Here is a 16,760-nt window from a genome sequence, read left to right on the forward strand (position 1 = left end):
AAAGTGCCATTTTCCCTTTAAAAAATATTTGAATCAGCCGCCACATATGGGGAGCGCATGTCCCCCTCTTTTTCATCATTATCTTTGACCCTTTATATTTTCATGTTTTACACTGCAAAACACAGATGTATAATTTTTGGGCATTTGTATAAATTGTGAAACTACAGGGAGTTAAATTTGAATAGCATAAACTTCAAGAATTTTTATTTTTTTTTTCTAGCATCTTCAAGAGAAAAGAGTTTTTTTTTTTTTTTTTTTTTTTTTTTCTTTTTGGGATAAGGCAACCATGAGTGAGAATAGAGAGATAAAAAAAAGTTGTCAAGAAAAAAGAAAATATTAAAAAGAGTTAGTACCCAAAATGGTCCCTCAACTATGCTATAATTATCAATTTAGTCATCAACTACCATTCTTACCCAATTAAGTCCTCAACTATGTAACTTTTACTCAATTAAGTCCTCAACTATACAATTCTTACCCAATTTAGTCCCCAACTATACAATTCTTACCCAATTTAGTCCTCTGTATTAATTTGACTGTTTGTTGACTGTCAAAAGTCGGGATAAAATTATAATTTTACAAGATTTCTCCTTCCTTTCCATTTAGCAGCGCCAAACCATGCAACAATACACTCTGATCAGATTTCGATCGTCAAAAAATCGTTGGAAATCAAATTCATGGGCTATCCGATGCATAACCACTACTTCGATACTGACAGGTTTAGAACCCAACCGGAGCTTATTGCTACATGGTTTGGCGCTGCTAAATGAGGAGGAAGGAGAAAACTTGTAAAATTACAACTTTATTTCTACTTTTGACAGTCAACAAACAGTCAAATTGACAAAGGACTAAATTGGATAAAAATTGTATAGTTGAGGACTTAATTGGGTAAGAATGATAGTCGAGAACTAAATTAGTAATTACGACATAGTCGAGGGACTATTTTAGGTATTAACTCTATTAAAAAAGACTATTTATGCGGTGCAGTCACTAAAGTGACTAAACGTGACAGCCGTTATGAACGTACACTCCAAACGAAAGTGATCATTGTTTTTTTTTTCTTCTTCATTGTGAACCTCATAAAAACTAACCTTGGTGTAAAATCTTAATTTATTTTTCTTCTCTTTTCTCCCTTCCAAATTATTTTATCTCCTCTAATTGTGCAAAAAAAAAAAAAAAAAAAAAAAACTTTGATGGAATGCTCTTACCTTCCATCTTTATTTTCTTTTCACATGCGTGGATCATGTTTCCTATACATAATTCTGCAGGGGCAATTATAATATTCTTAATATAGTTGAAGAAGAAAGAGAAATAATTTTGTATATAAATGTGTGTATATAATATTGTTGGATGACATCGTGCAAGCAAGTATCCATCTCTTTAAGTGGTCCATTTTATTTATTTTTTTTAAACGGATTTCCTCCTAAGGTTGTATATTATACCCTACACTTCATGAATTCAATATCAGATTCATGATGATTGATGACCTACATCGAATTAATATAGTTTTGAAAGTCAACAGTAAATTATACATTTTTACATACAATAAATTGATCTTGCACCTAAATATTCAATATATGTGACACATTTTAAATAATATTTCTCATCCACTATACATAACCCACTAATTTTTATTTTTATTTTTATTATTTTATTTAAAGAAAAGTATATATAAACTAAAATGGGAGGTCGTGTGTTTGATCCCTAATAAGGACGGTATTGACTCTTTGTGTTTTAGTTGATTGAGAAAGTATTAATAAATAGATACCACATTGTAACAGATTTAGTAGTACTAAAAAAATGATATATAAACCTTAAAAAGTTAAATTCTATAAGTGGCATAATTTTATTGATGGAATGAAAAAAGATTAATAAAAAAATGTGTACACACACACACACACACACACACACACACATATATATATATATATATATATATATATATATTAATGGACTAGAGTAGGTCACCTAAGTACCAAGTAGAAAATGATAATACATAGTGTTATTAAAAAAGATCGTATAGGTAAAATAAAATTGTTTGTGTCACAATAATCACAATAAAATAAGTGATAATATTTAAGTGGATATATATGTCAGACAATTTTTAATGTGTCAATTATACCAAGTATAATTAACATTTTTTAAAAAAATTGTTATGATTTTTTTTTTAAAAAAAATATTATGAAAATTTGTAGTCATTACTTGATGACCCACCACATATCACCGCACAACATTCAATTATGTTAATTATGACCAGGGATCGAGTCTCACCAGCGGCAGTGTGTGAGCAACCTCTCAAAGTGAGGGGGACTCCTTGTGCGCAGTGAGCACCGGTCTAGCCTCTATGGTTCATGTTCAGTTGAGTCACCATGATTTACATCCTCCCAAATGTTCTGTCGGGCCGGGGTGTGGGGGGCCCTTAGGGTTGGGGTTCAGCCTTTTGGAAGAATTATGCTTCATCCATTTGGAAGGTGTTTGCAATAATTAAATTTATAACATTTAAGTACGAGAATCATGTTTTATTAACTTTGATACCCATTATGTGATACAACCTTCAAAATTGTCTGACTTATACTTGGTGTTAATTGGCATTTTAATCTTCTCATTGCTAAAATTTTAGTTTTAATATTGTTTTTGTTATGATGTTATGGTGTATAATATTGTAAAAGATTTAATTTCATTTCAGTCATAGATTTATAGGTGATAGTTTATTTTAGTTGTTTTTTATTAAAGCATCCACTGTTAGTCTTAGTATTATTGTGGTATGATCATTTTTTGTCATTTATCAACAAAACAGTCTAAATATTGTTAAATACAATGATATTTTGTTCCTCAATTATGGATGTTAAAAAATCTATATATATAAAAAAATATAGCGGTTCAAACTGCTTTGTATAAAATAAGATTGTAATGTATTTATATTTAATGATATTTCAACGATTTTGTTGATGGAGGACTAAATATGGTCATGCCACAATAATACTATGACCAGATGATTATATAAAAAAGGACTAAAAGTAAATTGTTACCTATAAATTTAGGACCAAAAATGAAATTAACTTTATTGTAAAATTTTGTATAAATTAAGAATCTAATATATATTATCTTTATTAAAAGGAATTTAAATTTACGAATCTTTATGTGATTTACTTGTCACGTTTAATTATTCAGTATTTACTATTTATTAATCAATTATACTATTTTTTAATAATTTTTAAATTTAATATTTTATATAATTTTTAAATATATCAATTTTATATACCAACGTTAAATTTAATATTATTAAAAATTAAATTATAAATAATTTCAATCAGATCTCGAATTGAAACAAATACATAAGTAAAAATAGTAATATTTCAAAACATTTGTAAAAATAGTAACAAATACCTAATTTCGTGATATTATAAAAGTTTTTAAATAAATAAAGTTTGACTTAAATGGCAAAAAAAGCGTAGAAATACTCCGTAGTTGTGAAGTCGGTTTCCGTCTTTTCCCATTTGTATCCTTCTTCTCCTGCTCTCCACTTTCCCTCACTCTTCAGATTCATACATTTCACATAACTCCAAACCAAACAATATTTATATATAAACCCAAGTTTTAGATTCTCCATTGTTATCCCCATTTTCTTTGTCTTTCTTATACCTCTCTTCGCCCTCACTGCAAGCTTCAAAGTTCAAACCCCCGTGATACAACCAAGAATCTTTCAATTCCAAAAGGTAATACAGCTTTTATCGTCTTTCTCCCTGCTTTATCCGCTGGTTTGTTCGATTATTTCCCTATTTTTATTCCAAATTCTTTGCAGATTGTCAGAAGCTTTGGCCTGAGATTTCTCCGCCGAGATTCGCCTCCCGCGTCTGATCTCAGGTTCGAATCGTTCCGTTTCACTTCTGTTTTTTCTGTTATTTGAATTCAAAATTTGATAATTCCGTATGCTATAGCGCGATTTTTCGAATCCCTCCTCGCCGGTGCCGGAAAAATACAGCAATATTTTCTTATATATATTTTTATTCAGCTCAGATTGTGTTACGGATACAGAGTATTTTTTTTTATATATTTTTTTTTCATTTTTGGCATTATTATTTTGTAAAAGAAAGGAAATATAAGATATTTTACATTAATTCCCCAATTTTTGCAAAATAATTTAATGGTGTTTCCTTTTAGTGTGAAAAAATATAATAATTATAAATCGAGGAACAAGGCCGCGTGGATATAGCTGGAATATATGGTAGTACAGTTGTGAAAATTTTCTTCTCTCCCGCGGACTGTAATCCCGCCCTGGATCTTCACGCTCCTTCCTCTACGCGTGCCTGCACGTTAGGTTTCGGTTGAGGTGCGTGTTTCTCGCCGCTATCCCAGGTCGTGACACGTGTCTACATATTATCTTGTTAGGTGGCCCATGTAAATTGAAGATGCATTGAATTTTATATAGTTTTGTCAACGCATCTATTTATTATATATTTATATAAAAATATATATTGGACCGTGCTATGAGTCTAAGTTATGGGCCGGCACGCAAGTTTCGTGTAATGGACTTTAATGCTTGTTTAAATTAATTAATGAGCCATTGATGATGACACACTCGCAAATATTTGTTGAGCCACTAGGGTTTAAATCTGTGACCTTCCATTTGAGAGAAGAACAGATGTATCATTGAGCTACAAGCTACTTCTCACACACTCACAAATATATGTATATGTATGTATCTATGTGTATTCCCTTAGGGTTGGGGTTCAGCCTTTTGGAAGAATGTATCTATGTGTATTGTAAGAAGGGGGGGAAGGGGGGGGGGGGGGGTATGAATCTACGCATTATGTATACATACATAACTTGAACTCTTGAGGAAGGAATATATTTTACCAAAAAATAGGAATTTTGTGAAGTAATAATGACTATTATTTAGAAATGGTATATATGCTGCAAGTTTCAAATTGTAATTCCTGGCTGCAGTGTGATTATTGTCCTTTTTGAATATTTTTTGGGTATGAAATTATGAATGTTGTTCATTAATAATATAGTTTGTGTCTGACTTCTGGCAGTTTGGATCGAGCACTGCAGGATTGTTGATACGTCCCTTTTGAATCAAGAATTCTGGTCAGATTGCAAGTTCAGCTCAATGGCGTCCGACTTGGTGAGAACTCTAAATCAAAATATCTTAACATGTCGGGCGGTCAAGTTCAGCTGAGTGTGTCTTTGCTGTGACAATTGTGTATTTGTGTTACCTTCATTCCTTCTAGTCTAGTTATGTTTTTGAGTTGGACATCGTTTTAACCCCTTTTGTGTTATATCAAAAGAGGGTGCCATTCGCTCATTGGGTGTGTTTGATTGTGTTTTTACATCAGATTTATCGGATGGCTTTAAGCAGTGTTGCAAAAATCGCGCCTAAGTAGTGTGACTGGATTGACGTTTCTCTCCATTTTCAGGCAAAGTCAAGCAAGGCCATGAGGAGGTTAGAATCGAAAAAATCACATTCCTGGTGGTGGGATAGCCACATTAGTCCCAAAAACTCTAGGTGGCTTCAAGACAATCTCGAGAGTAAGTCACAAAGTCACTAATCTCTATTATAATTTTTAAGTAAAATATATGTTCTCTACCAAATTTATTTCCTTTATTATGTGATTGCCAAATAAACTAACAGGGCGTTTGGTTGGAGGGATTTTAAATTCCCTTCCCACTTAATTCCCACCTAATTCCAAAGGCCATTAAATTCCATAGTTTGTTTGGAGGGAATTGAATTGCAATTCCCCCATTTTCATGGAATTAAAATCCCATGTCGTCCCCCCCCCCACCCCCCCCCACCCCCCCCCCCCCGTATTTTAATTCCTCGGAAAAAAAGATAGTGATGAGTCAACATTACCCCCTCCTTTTTTAACTTAAAATTAATGTCTAACAACAATAATGGACATTTTTGACTTTATACTACTTATTCCCTTTCAATTCCCATGTATACCAAACATTGGAATTGAAATTCCCAGTAATTCTATTCCTGTCAACCAAACACTGGAATTTAAATTCCCAATTTATTCCCAGTAATTCAATTCCCATGGAATTACAATTCCTTTCCCACATAATTTCCCCCCTCCAACCAAACGCCCTGTAAGTGTGAAGAGTTAAACGCCCACTTGGCAAAAATATATTGAATGTGATATAATAATATCTATGTATGTATTTACTTCCTAAACTTGGTTCCAATTTTAATAATTTGTGGGGCTGACTGCATTGCAAAATGCTTGACCAAGAAATATGGATAAAGAACCAACACAGATTTAGCTTTTATTGTGAGTCTCTGGAAGTATGAGTAGACATTTTGAGCCATTCCTTGAAATGAGGGTTAATGTGTTGCAGTCATTTCTCCAAATTTTTCTAGTTAGTTTCAATCTTCAAAGTGTTTGTTGATATAATCCATGGAATTGTGATACAATGTGATGTCGTCTCACCTCTGGAATCTGATTTCAATGGAGAAAATGTCAAATCAGAAAATGAACAAAAAATCACTTGTTTCAGAGATGGACCAGAATATAAAACGGATGCTGAAGCTCGTGGAAGAGGATGGTGACTCGTTTGCTAAGAAGGCTGAAATGTATTACCAGAAGAGGCCGGAGTTGATCAATCTTGTTGAGGAATTCTACCGGATGTACAGGTCGTTGGCTGAACGTTATGACAATGTGACGGGAGAACTTCGGAAAAGCATTCCTTCTGATCTCCAATCACAGGGTTCAGGCATCTCTGGTCTTGGTTCTGAATCGTCTTCTACTATGCCTTCTCCTGATTTGAGGCCAACTCGCCAAAAATCTGGCCCTCGTGCCGCCGGATTCGAGTTCTTTCTCGGGGGTGGACATAGCTCGGATTTCAACAAGGAAGGAGACGAATCGTCAACATTGGATTCTGAGTCAGAATCTGATGATTCATCATCCATCAATAATTATTCAACCACGCTGAGCAACGATGATGACCATGGGTTACGCAGGAAGATTTTTGAATTGGAGAGTGAGCTTCGCGAGGTAAAAGAAAAGCTCCATTTACAACAGCAAGAGATTTCCGAAGGTTCATTCAGAGGGTCTCAAGATGGAAATCCTGAAATTCTTCTTGCTAGAGTATCCGGGTACGAGGAAGAGCTGAGAATTGCAAACGATAGAATCCTACTGTCAGAAGAAGAAATTGTCAGGTTGAGAATTGAGCTTCAGAAATATGAATCAGGGTTTTATACACTGAACAATGGAGAGAACTTGGCGGTGGAGGCAAAAGAATTGCCAGAACTTCACGGAATTGCTGAACCAGAAGCCGAAATTCTGGATCCAGAATTTAAGAAGATTCAAGCTCTAGAAGAGGAGCTGAGGGTCACTAAAGAGAAGTTGCACAATTCCGAGGAGGAGGTGAAAAGCTTAAGGCAGGAACTTAAGCGTAATGAAAGTTCTATAAAACAATTGCAGGATCAGCTCGGATCGAAACAGAAAGATGCTTCTGCTTGGACAACCAAACTCGACAAGGAGAAAAGAGAGATCTCAAAGCTACAGGATCGAATTATGAGGTACAAAAACAATCTATCAGAAAGAGATCAGGAAATCCGGGGATTGAAGGAATCGATATCCAACGCCAACAAGGCTTTATCAGAGGAGAACTCACAGCTTCAAGAAGAAATTACTAAACTATTGAAAGAACGGGCGTACTTGCAGGATAACGTCAAAGAAATGGATGTACGCTGCCAATGTTTAGAGGACGAGGCGAGACGAGTCTTAGCTGGAAAATCAGAAATGGAAGCATTGCTTGGATCCGAGATTGAGCTGTTAAAAATAAGCATCTCAGAGAGCAATGATCGCGTGGAAGAATTGAATCGATGCATCGAAGAACTGAAATCAAAGAACGAGTTGCTGACTGCCGAAAAGGACGAGCTTAATGCGAGAGTTGTCGCACTTTCTGCCGACCTAGATTCTAGAGACGACCGCATCCATGAAACGAACAGGCATATGCATCAACTGCATATGGAGCACGTTCAGTTGCTCGCTGAAAACGACGGGGCACGCAAACTGGTGGAGGAGCTGAGATCAACGGTTAAAGATCTCGAGACCGACATAAGGAGACAACATGAACTGATCGAGGAAGGCGCAGAGGAGAAACGGGAGGCCATCCGGCAGCTGTGTTTCTCGCTGGAGCACTACAGGAACGGCTACCATCGCCTTCGAGAAGTTGTCATGGGCAACAAGAGGGTACCTGTAATGGCATCCTGAATCATTGGCAAAAAAGCACATCCCAGTCACCTCTTCCATCTTTCCTTCTCTCTCTTTCCCTTTCCAAATTTTTTGTATTTTGACTGTTTTCAGTCCCATGTATTTTGTCAAGACTGTCATGTTTTCTTCTATTTTTTTGGGACTTCCATACTATAAGTATACGTTCTGGTGCAACTTCAAGTTTGGATTTGAAGTTGGTCGAGTATAAGTGCTTTATAAACTTGTATTCTTCGATTGAGCCTTGTTACTATTTGGGTTTATCCTTTTCCCCCTTTTTGGTAGGAAGTACTTTTCCCTTTTAAGGTGCAGTTTCAGCATATGTTTTAGTCTTATAAGTTTTCTCAATCAATAATATTTTGAGTTCGATCATAAGTTTTATCAATCAATTAACTAGAATAATATTTATGATATTAAGAGTATTCTCATTAGTTGGGGGTTTTAATTGGTTTTTGCATATATGAATAGGAGAGAAAATGGATAGAAAAAGAAAAAAAAAACAAAGGAAACCACACGCCCGGCAATGCGCTTTTAGTGCTTCTCACGCGTGGAACAAAATTTTTTTTTTTTTAATTTTGGTGGGACTCACGGTAGAGATAAAAATCATATCTCCTGATAAAAACCTCAATTCTTCTCTCTCCTCCACGTGTGTATTAAAACTTACAAAAACTACTTAAAATTCACCATTGTGAATGCTCTAATCATGTTTGCGGTTAGGTAAGATTTCAAAGAATATTAATTTACTATTTAGACATTAATATTCAAATTAAAAATAATACATCTGAGAAATTTTATAATATCGGTGACTATAAACAAAATAATTATTGATTCTATATAGTTTTAGTACGGTTGTATTTGAACTTAGACTATTTTTATCCCTACAAATCTCTCTCACCTTCACATCATCGAATTTATTATTTCTCTCTATTTATTTTACATCTTTATAATTCCCTATCACTTTAAAAATGGATTTGAATTTCAATAAATAAACAGATATATATATATATATATATATATATATATATATATATATATATATATATTAAGAAAAATAGAAAAAGTAAAAAAAAAAATACATGAAAGCTGCCATTTGACAGCTTTCTAAAATAGAAAGCTTGCTAGACACCTGAGCAATAAAATTAAATTAAAAATATATATATTTAACACAAAAGTATACCACATCATTTTACAAGTGATATCATTTTAGGGACGAGGACAACCTTACAATTGAACTATTTGTTTAAAGGGAAAATGGCACTTTTTCCCCCTATGTTATATACTTATAGCACTTTTTCCCCCTCAATTATTTAAGTGGCTCTTTTTCCCCCTGAAATGTTAAATGGACATATTTACCCTTAAAATAAATATTTCATTTATTTTTATTCTCCAATAAATTATTACTATAATTTGGTTCAAACCAGATACTATAGTAACCAAACCAAAATATTCCAATTACAATTTATAATCAAAACTCGATATTTAGAGTTTATTAAAATCGCGAACTGGAATGTCCGGTTCATGTTCCGAACTGAAAAAATAAAATACATTTATTGTTGAATTTAAATTATTTTAAAATAAAAAATAAAATTTTTAAATATAGACAGTTCAAAATCGCGAACGGGATCCGGAACTGCCGGTTCATGATCCAGTTTTTTTTATTCTTAAATTTAATAAATTGAAATCCAAATATTGGGTTCTAGATCTGAATCATAACTGAAAGCTTTTAATTCGATTGCTATAGTGTCTGGTTTAGTTCGAGCCGAACCGTGGTAATCGCTACATATACGCAATAATTTGTTGGAGAAGTAAAATAAATAAAATGTTTACTTTAAGGGTAGAAATGTCAATTTAATATATTAGGGGGAAAAATCACCACTTTTAAAATAATTGAGGGGGCTAATGTGCTTACATAAATAATTGAGGGGGAAAAAGTGCTATAAGTATATAACATAGGGGGAAAAAGTGCCATTTTTCCTTGTTTAAACGTTAGAATTTAAATTTACGCGTGATTAGAATTGAAATTGAATGTGATAAAAGTTCACCACCTAATTCCCCTCCCCAAAAAAAAGTTCACCAACTAATTTGTGCCTATTTGCTAGGAGATTAAAGGACTGTAGGCCCAAAGTTGGTTGAAAGAATTATGTGGTGCAAACGTTCCATACAGCTGTTAGAATAATGTACATTATGCGTTAAAATAATGAAATTTTTAAAAAAATTAATATATTTTATGAATTATAAAAATGTATGTTGCAGTGAATTGCATACAAAAAATTATACAAAATAATGTTATTTTTGGACTGTGGTCCACACAATAACTATTGCAATCATTATTGTGTGGACCATATTTTGTATACTGTAAAATAATGTATATTCAGTACAAAAATAATGTATATTCAGTACAAAAATAATGTACATTGTATTTAGGGGATGTACATTATTTTTTTACTGAGTGTACATTATATTATATAATGTACATTTAGTACAAAAATAATATACATTTAGTATATTAAAAATGTACTTTTTATTATGGTCTACATAACATTATGTGGATTATAATTTGCCATAACTATTGATGACGTGGACAACTTGTATTCACTTTGGGCCTTTAGATTTTTTTTTGGCTACTAATAGGGTTAGGTTGCTAAAGGACCATTTCCTCATACCGGGTAGTAGGTGAGCTCAAGACTTCTTCCTCTTCAATCTTTCCTATTTTATTTAATTGCTTATCAAAGAGTTAGTTTCATGTCAAAGACAACAAACGTATTTAACCATACATTTATGGAGAAATGATTTTTTTCACGGAATTATCATAAATTTCATACTGCACCCACCGTTTTTAACTATTTTCAAAAGCGTGAAATCACTTTTTTTTTTTTTTGAAAATGCGTGAAATCACTTATTTTGCCGTCTTTATCAATTAAGTCGTGCTATGCTTCCCTTCACTTTTCATTGCGTTCTTGATTGAAAATAATCAAATCATGCTTTCCACCGAGAAGAATGCGTTAATTGTTCAACATTTTTCTATTTAAAAAAACAGTTTTTAATGATTTTCTAGCAAACTGAAAAACTGTGCTAATAAAAATATTTTTTGTTTCTGTTCAATAAATTTTTAGAAAACTGGAAAAAAATTTCATTTAGTAAACGAGCAATATTTTCCTTATCATTCCTTGTATCCGAAGAAAAAAGAAAGTTTCATATCACCTCTTGACTCTTGTTATTTTAATCAATTTTATAATCCTGCCATGTCAGGAAACCACATTACGTTTATTTATTTATTTTAAATTTTGGCGATTTGTTCATCTCTTTATGTCAGCATTATGTGTGCGTGACCATTTAATATTTCTTCAATCTCATTTTATTGGTTCTGATTTTTATTTATTTTTATTTTGAATTTACTTTGTTTTAAAAAAATTTACCAAATTTTTTTACATAATTTTTATTTGATAATAAAAATTAAATTATCAATAATTTTTGTTAAGTCCTATCGGTTATGGTAAATTGAACATGTAAATTGAATAATTGATTAATTGTCCCGTAGGGCAATTCAGTTGATTTGACCATCTAAAGCACTGCTTCTTTGAAAGTGTGGAGATTTTTATTTTTATTTTTATTTATCTTTTAACGATTTTTGGACAAGGGTTTGGAAGATTTAAGATTAATCTTATGTAAATTGTGAAGCTAATGTATATAAAAGAAAGGAATAAGGGTCAAATAGGCCACTGAACTGCACACAAGAATGCAATTAGGCCATTGAACCTAAGAAACCTACAATTGGGTCCCTAAACTAACCAATTTCATTCAATTTGTCCATTTTTCAAGTTTCTCAAGTTGCTAACAGGTTACCTCTTTACCTAGGATGCATATGTGGCATTTAAAAAAAAATTTTAATTACTTTTTTTTTTTGAAAACCTTAAATTAATTTTTTTAATGTTTAATAAATAAAAACTAAAATAATTTATTTTTAAATTAAAATTTTTTAATGTTTAATAAATAAAAACTAAAATAATTTGTTTTTTTTTTGGAAAATAAAATCCAAGCCCTGTAACAAATTATTTTATTTTCAAAAAAAAATTATTTTAATTTTTATTTATTAAACATTAAAAAAACTAATTTAAAAATAAATTATTTTAGTTTTTATTTATTAAATATTAAAAAAAATTAAATTATTTTTTAAAAAAATGCCACATATGCATCCTAGGTGGAGGGGTAACTTGTTAACAACTTGAGAAACTTAAAAAATGGACAAATTGAATAAAATTGGTTAGTTTAGGGACTCAATTGTAGATTTTTTAAGTTCAATGGCCTAATTGCATTCTCGTGTGCAGTTCAGTGACCTATTTGACCCTTATTCCTAAAAGAAAATAATAAACTGATTAACTGACAATCACGAAAGCAATATTTTTATGATGTTTTGAATCCTCAATTAAGGTTTAGCAAAAACGGAAGAAGTTAACAGAGGAAGAAGAGTCCGTTATAGATTAAACGGACGTTTACGACTGCAATCTCCTGTTTAAAGGCTACTTGCCTGCCACACAGTACCACAACGTTGACCTTTTCTATTTAACATTCTGTAATCAGAGATCATGGTGTAGTTTATTTCTTCTTCTTTCTTCTCTTTTTTTTTTTTTTTTTTTTTTGAAAATGGTGTGGTTTATTTCTATTTTCTATGTTTACCTATTGTGTATCCTTCAATATTGTATAGGAGTGATGTTACCTGTTTAACACATATTTTAGATAGGTTGGGTTGAAGAATTTTCAACTGATCCGTTATTAAAACGTGTATAATCTGTATTTCCACTCACCTTCAAATTTGTTGTGTAATTCAGTATTGTATTAATATTTTGAAATGTTATTATAAACAAGATTTGAACCCTTGATCTTTCACTTAATGTAACAATATTGAAACCACTTATACTAAAAATAATTGTTGAATATCTTTATATAATTATCTATAAAATATTTTTTTAAAAAAATTGGGCCTCCAAAAATCAAGAGCCCTGTGTCGTCGCCTTGACAGCACATGGCTAGGTCCGGCCCTGGTTTATATATATACACACATACTAAATTTATTATTATAAAAACTTTAATTTAAAGTAAAAATTTGCGTGAGACTGTCTCACAGACGAGTCGAGTCAAGATGAAAATATAAATGTATACGCACAAATAAAATACTAATTAGCAATAAAGTATTTATTACTTATATTGGAAAATGTAATACTTTTAAGAAAAAAAAAATAATACTTTTACATTTTGATTTAAAAGTATTACATGCTCTCTCAAAAGTATTATATTTTCTTTTATAAGTAACAAACACTTAGCCAACAATACTTATTAGGAAAAAATTTAATACTTTTGATGAAAAATATAATACTTTTATATTAAAATATAGAAATATTATATTTTTTCTCAAAAGTATTACATCTTCCTTTATGAGTAACAAACATTTTATTTTTAATTAGTATTACATTTAAACATATAAGTATGACATTTATATGTTAATCCGACCTAATATGACCTATCCCACAAATAAAGATTTGTAAAATGGTTTCACAAAAATATAACTTTTAGTCGAAATTGAAGAAAGTAATATTATTTTGGTTGTAAATTGCCCGACACTGGGCGACTTAGAGATGATATAGTTCCCACGTGCAAAACAACGGTTGCTGTTTGAGATCGATCACTACATGCAGGAAAGGATAGAGCGACTTTTCCTTTGCCACATGTTTCAATTTGCAATGTGGAAAATATAATGATATATTGTAATAATCCAAAAGCCCTTTCACTATTGCTTTTTTGTCTAGATAAAAACTAGCTACAAAGAGAAATTAAAGCAAAACAACAAATTAATAGCCTTCCATCTGTATTTTCAGGCCAAAATTAGTGCGGCATTGGTGCAACAAATAATGTTACCAAATATGATCAAAAATTGACCGGAGAGATGTAGTCAAGTGGATGAAAGCTTGCAAGAGCGAAATTTACTTCTCTTTTTTGAATACTATTAACTCTATTACAAAGTAGTATCTCTTTTATATTTTTTCTTATGTGGCTTGCAAGATCGAAATTTACTCTGTGCACACCATTGAGTAATGATTGTGATTTGTGAATTATATCATGGTAGTCATCAACACCTTGAAATTTTTGTAGTTTCTCTCCTTTGAATTTTATAAATTTGACAAAAAAAAAAAACATAAATTTATTACTTCGAATTTCAATGAAAATCTTAGAGGTCATTGGGAGGATTTGACGGATAAGAGGTTATGAAAACTCTTTTTGTGCCCCAAAGGTGGGAACTTGAAGATAATTCCCTTAATTATAATTAATAAAATATAAAATATAATTAAAGAAATTAAATTATAAAATTGACAAAATGTTTTTTCATAAATATTTATAATTTATTTTTAAATATATTTCACTCGAACTAACGATCGGTGGTCTGTAGACCTCCCTATTGATTCTATGGATAGTCATGAAATGACTAATAATTTACCTTTTTTAGTAATTTTTAAATAAGTATTATGAGAATTTAGAATTTTTTTTAGTGCTATTAACTCTGTTACAATGTAGTATATGTTCATAACTATTTTTACTTAGAGAATTTAGGATTAGTTTGTCAAAAGTTTGTAAACCTAATACAATGTTTTGAGATGACAGCTAGGACATACCAACTTTTCCAAGCCACATGACTACATGAGAGTTATCGCCACTTTCCAAGGTTATGCCATATTGTTTCAATTTGGACCGTGGAAAATTATACTAATAATCCAACACCTCTTCCACTATTGCTTTTGAGGTTTTTAAAAAATGTAGAAAAAGACAAGCAAAAGAGCAAATTAATAGCCTTCCACATGTATTTTAAGGCAAAAGTTATTGGGTCATTGGTGCAAAAAATGTATTATATCATGATGCATGTATCTGTGGAATTTAAAATACAAATTTTCTCTAAAAATGTGGAGAGAAATTTTAAGACGACAACTCTATAAGCTAGAGAGAAGAATTCAATATAATCTTTTGCAAGAATTGCTACACTTTTGAATGAGGACGGTCTAACACCTTCTAATCTTGATTGTGTTGGAGGGATAAATTTGTCAAATAATTGATCATCATATTATGCTATCTATAAATTTAAAACACACAAATGCATGGTATGAAATTATAAATTTTAATTTCTTTAGAGAAGACCAAATATCAAAGTTTGATACAACAAATTCTTATGAATGAGAACTAATTATGTAAACAACGTAATTACATTGAAAAACATATTTAACTTTCTTTTATTTATGCCTTCATAGAGTAAAAATTATGAATAAATTTATCACCAATAAAAATTTCAACAAGTTCGAGGAAGGAGTGCTAAGGACCTTGTGGTTGATTGGCACTAAGTTGTTCTCCTATGTGATATGTTATGAGTTTGAGTTTTAGTAGAGGCGGACTATTGGCTCTTTGTGTCTAAAAAAAAATGATTTTTCATCTTTTTTGCCGTTTTGGATATGTTAATTAAAAAAAACTTTATGTGATATTTAATTCAAGTTCATATTCAATAATGGAGTATCGCATGTCACTAGCAGCGGCAGCATGATAACATATATATATATATATATATATTTTTTTTTGAAATAACATTTTTTTTATCTTATTTATAATCATTATGCAATTTATAAACTTTGATTCCATGTCGTCTCATGACAGATGACTTCAACAATTTTATAGCAATTTTATAGTATAATTTTAATGATAATAACAAATGTTCTTTAATTGAGCAAATACTAATTTTGGTCCCACGAGTATTAGCAAAATGACAGTTTTAGTCTATATGTTTAATTCATATCAATTTTCATTTACGACTATTGTTTTAGTATATCAATTTTCATCCACGACTATTGTTTAGTGCCAAAATTTATCACATCGATCACCCCTCCATTTCACCAATATTCTCTTCGTCTCCATGGCTGGAGACGTAGGGATGGTCTCCGGCCATGGAGACGAAGACTGCCGGAGACGATTAGTCTCCGGCAGTTTTAGTTTTAGTTTTTTTTTTTAATTCTTTTATTTTATTTTAATTAATTATTTTATTTAAAATTATATTTAAAATTTATTTTTAAAATTAGTAACCGCCACGTCAGCATAATTTTAGGTCAACAGGTTATTTTAGACCTAATTGCACATTTTTGTGTTGTTCAGGCACCTAATTGCATTGTTTCTGAGTTCGATGGCCTAATTGCACTTTGGTGTGCAGTTCAGTGGCCTATTTGACCCTTATTCCATTTATAGTTGACTTCTTCTTCTTCTTCTTTCCAAGTGAAAATCAGTTTATCTAATTAATGTCATTGTATAATTGGCTGTAAAAGTATGCTTAAATACAAGAAATTATATTACTTTTTATTACCATACATTTCATTATTTATTACAATCATCAAGTACTTTATCCATCATTATTTATGTGACTAATTCTATACTGTATATAGAATATAGAATATTTCCATGACTATCGCAATAATAATAATAATAATAATAATAATAATAATAATAATAATAATAATAATAATA

At 31.2% G+C, this 16,760-nt stretch overlaps 1 protein-coding gene across 5 annotated transcripts; it reads left to right on the forward strand.

The window, feature by feature from the left end:
• Positions 1–3,465: 3,465 nt before the first annotated feature.
• LOC109162804 (protein NETWORKED 4B) lies at positions 3,466–8,479 on the forward strand. Of its 5 annotated transcripts, none has more exons than XM_019311511.1 (6): positions 3,466–3,713; positions 3,800–3,861; positions 4,159–4,353; positions 5,053–5,125; positions 5,418–5,529; positions 6,499–8,479. In XM_019311511.1, the coding sequence occupies exons 4-6, from the start codon at positions 5,111–5,113 to the stop codon at positions 8,217–8,219; spliced, it is 1,848 nt and encodes a 615-aa protein (XP_019167056.1). In that variant the 5' UTR covers positions 3,466–3,713; positions 3,800–3,861; positions 4,159–4,353; positions 5,053–5,110; the 3' UTR covers positions 8,220–8,479. The 5 variants fall into 5 exon arrangements, with proteins under 5 accessions (XP_019167056.1, XP_019167042.1, XP_019167049.1 ...); XM_019311497.1 differs by having other exon boundaries at positions 4,159–4,329; positions 5,034–5,125; XM_019311504.1 differs by lacking the exon at positions 4,159–4,353 and having other exon boundaries at positions 5,034–5,125.
• Positions 8,480–16,760: the final 8,281 nt, after the last annotated feature.

Source organism: Ipomoea nil, unplaced genomic scaffold (genome assembly GCF_001879475.1).
Source record: "Ipomoea nil cultivar Tokyo-kokei standard unplaced genomic scaffold, Asagao_1.1 scaffold0302, whole genome shotgun sequence".
NCBI classification, from domain to species: domain Eukaryota; kingdom Viridiplantae; phylum Streptophyta; class Magnoliopsida; order Solanales; family Convolvulaceae; genus Ipomoea; species Ipomoea nil.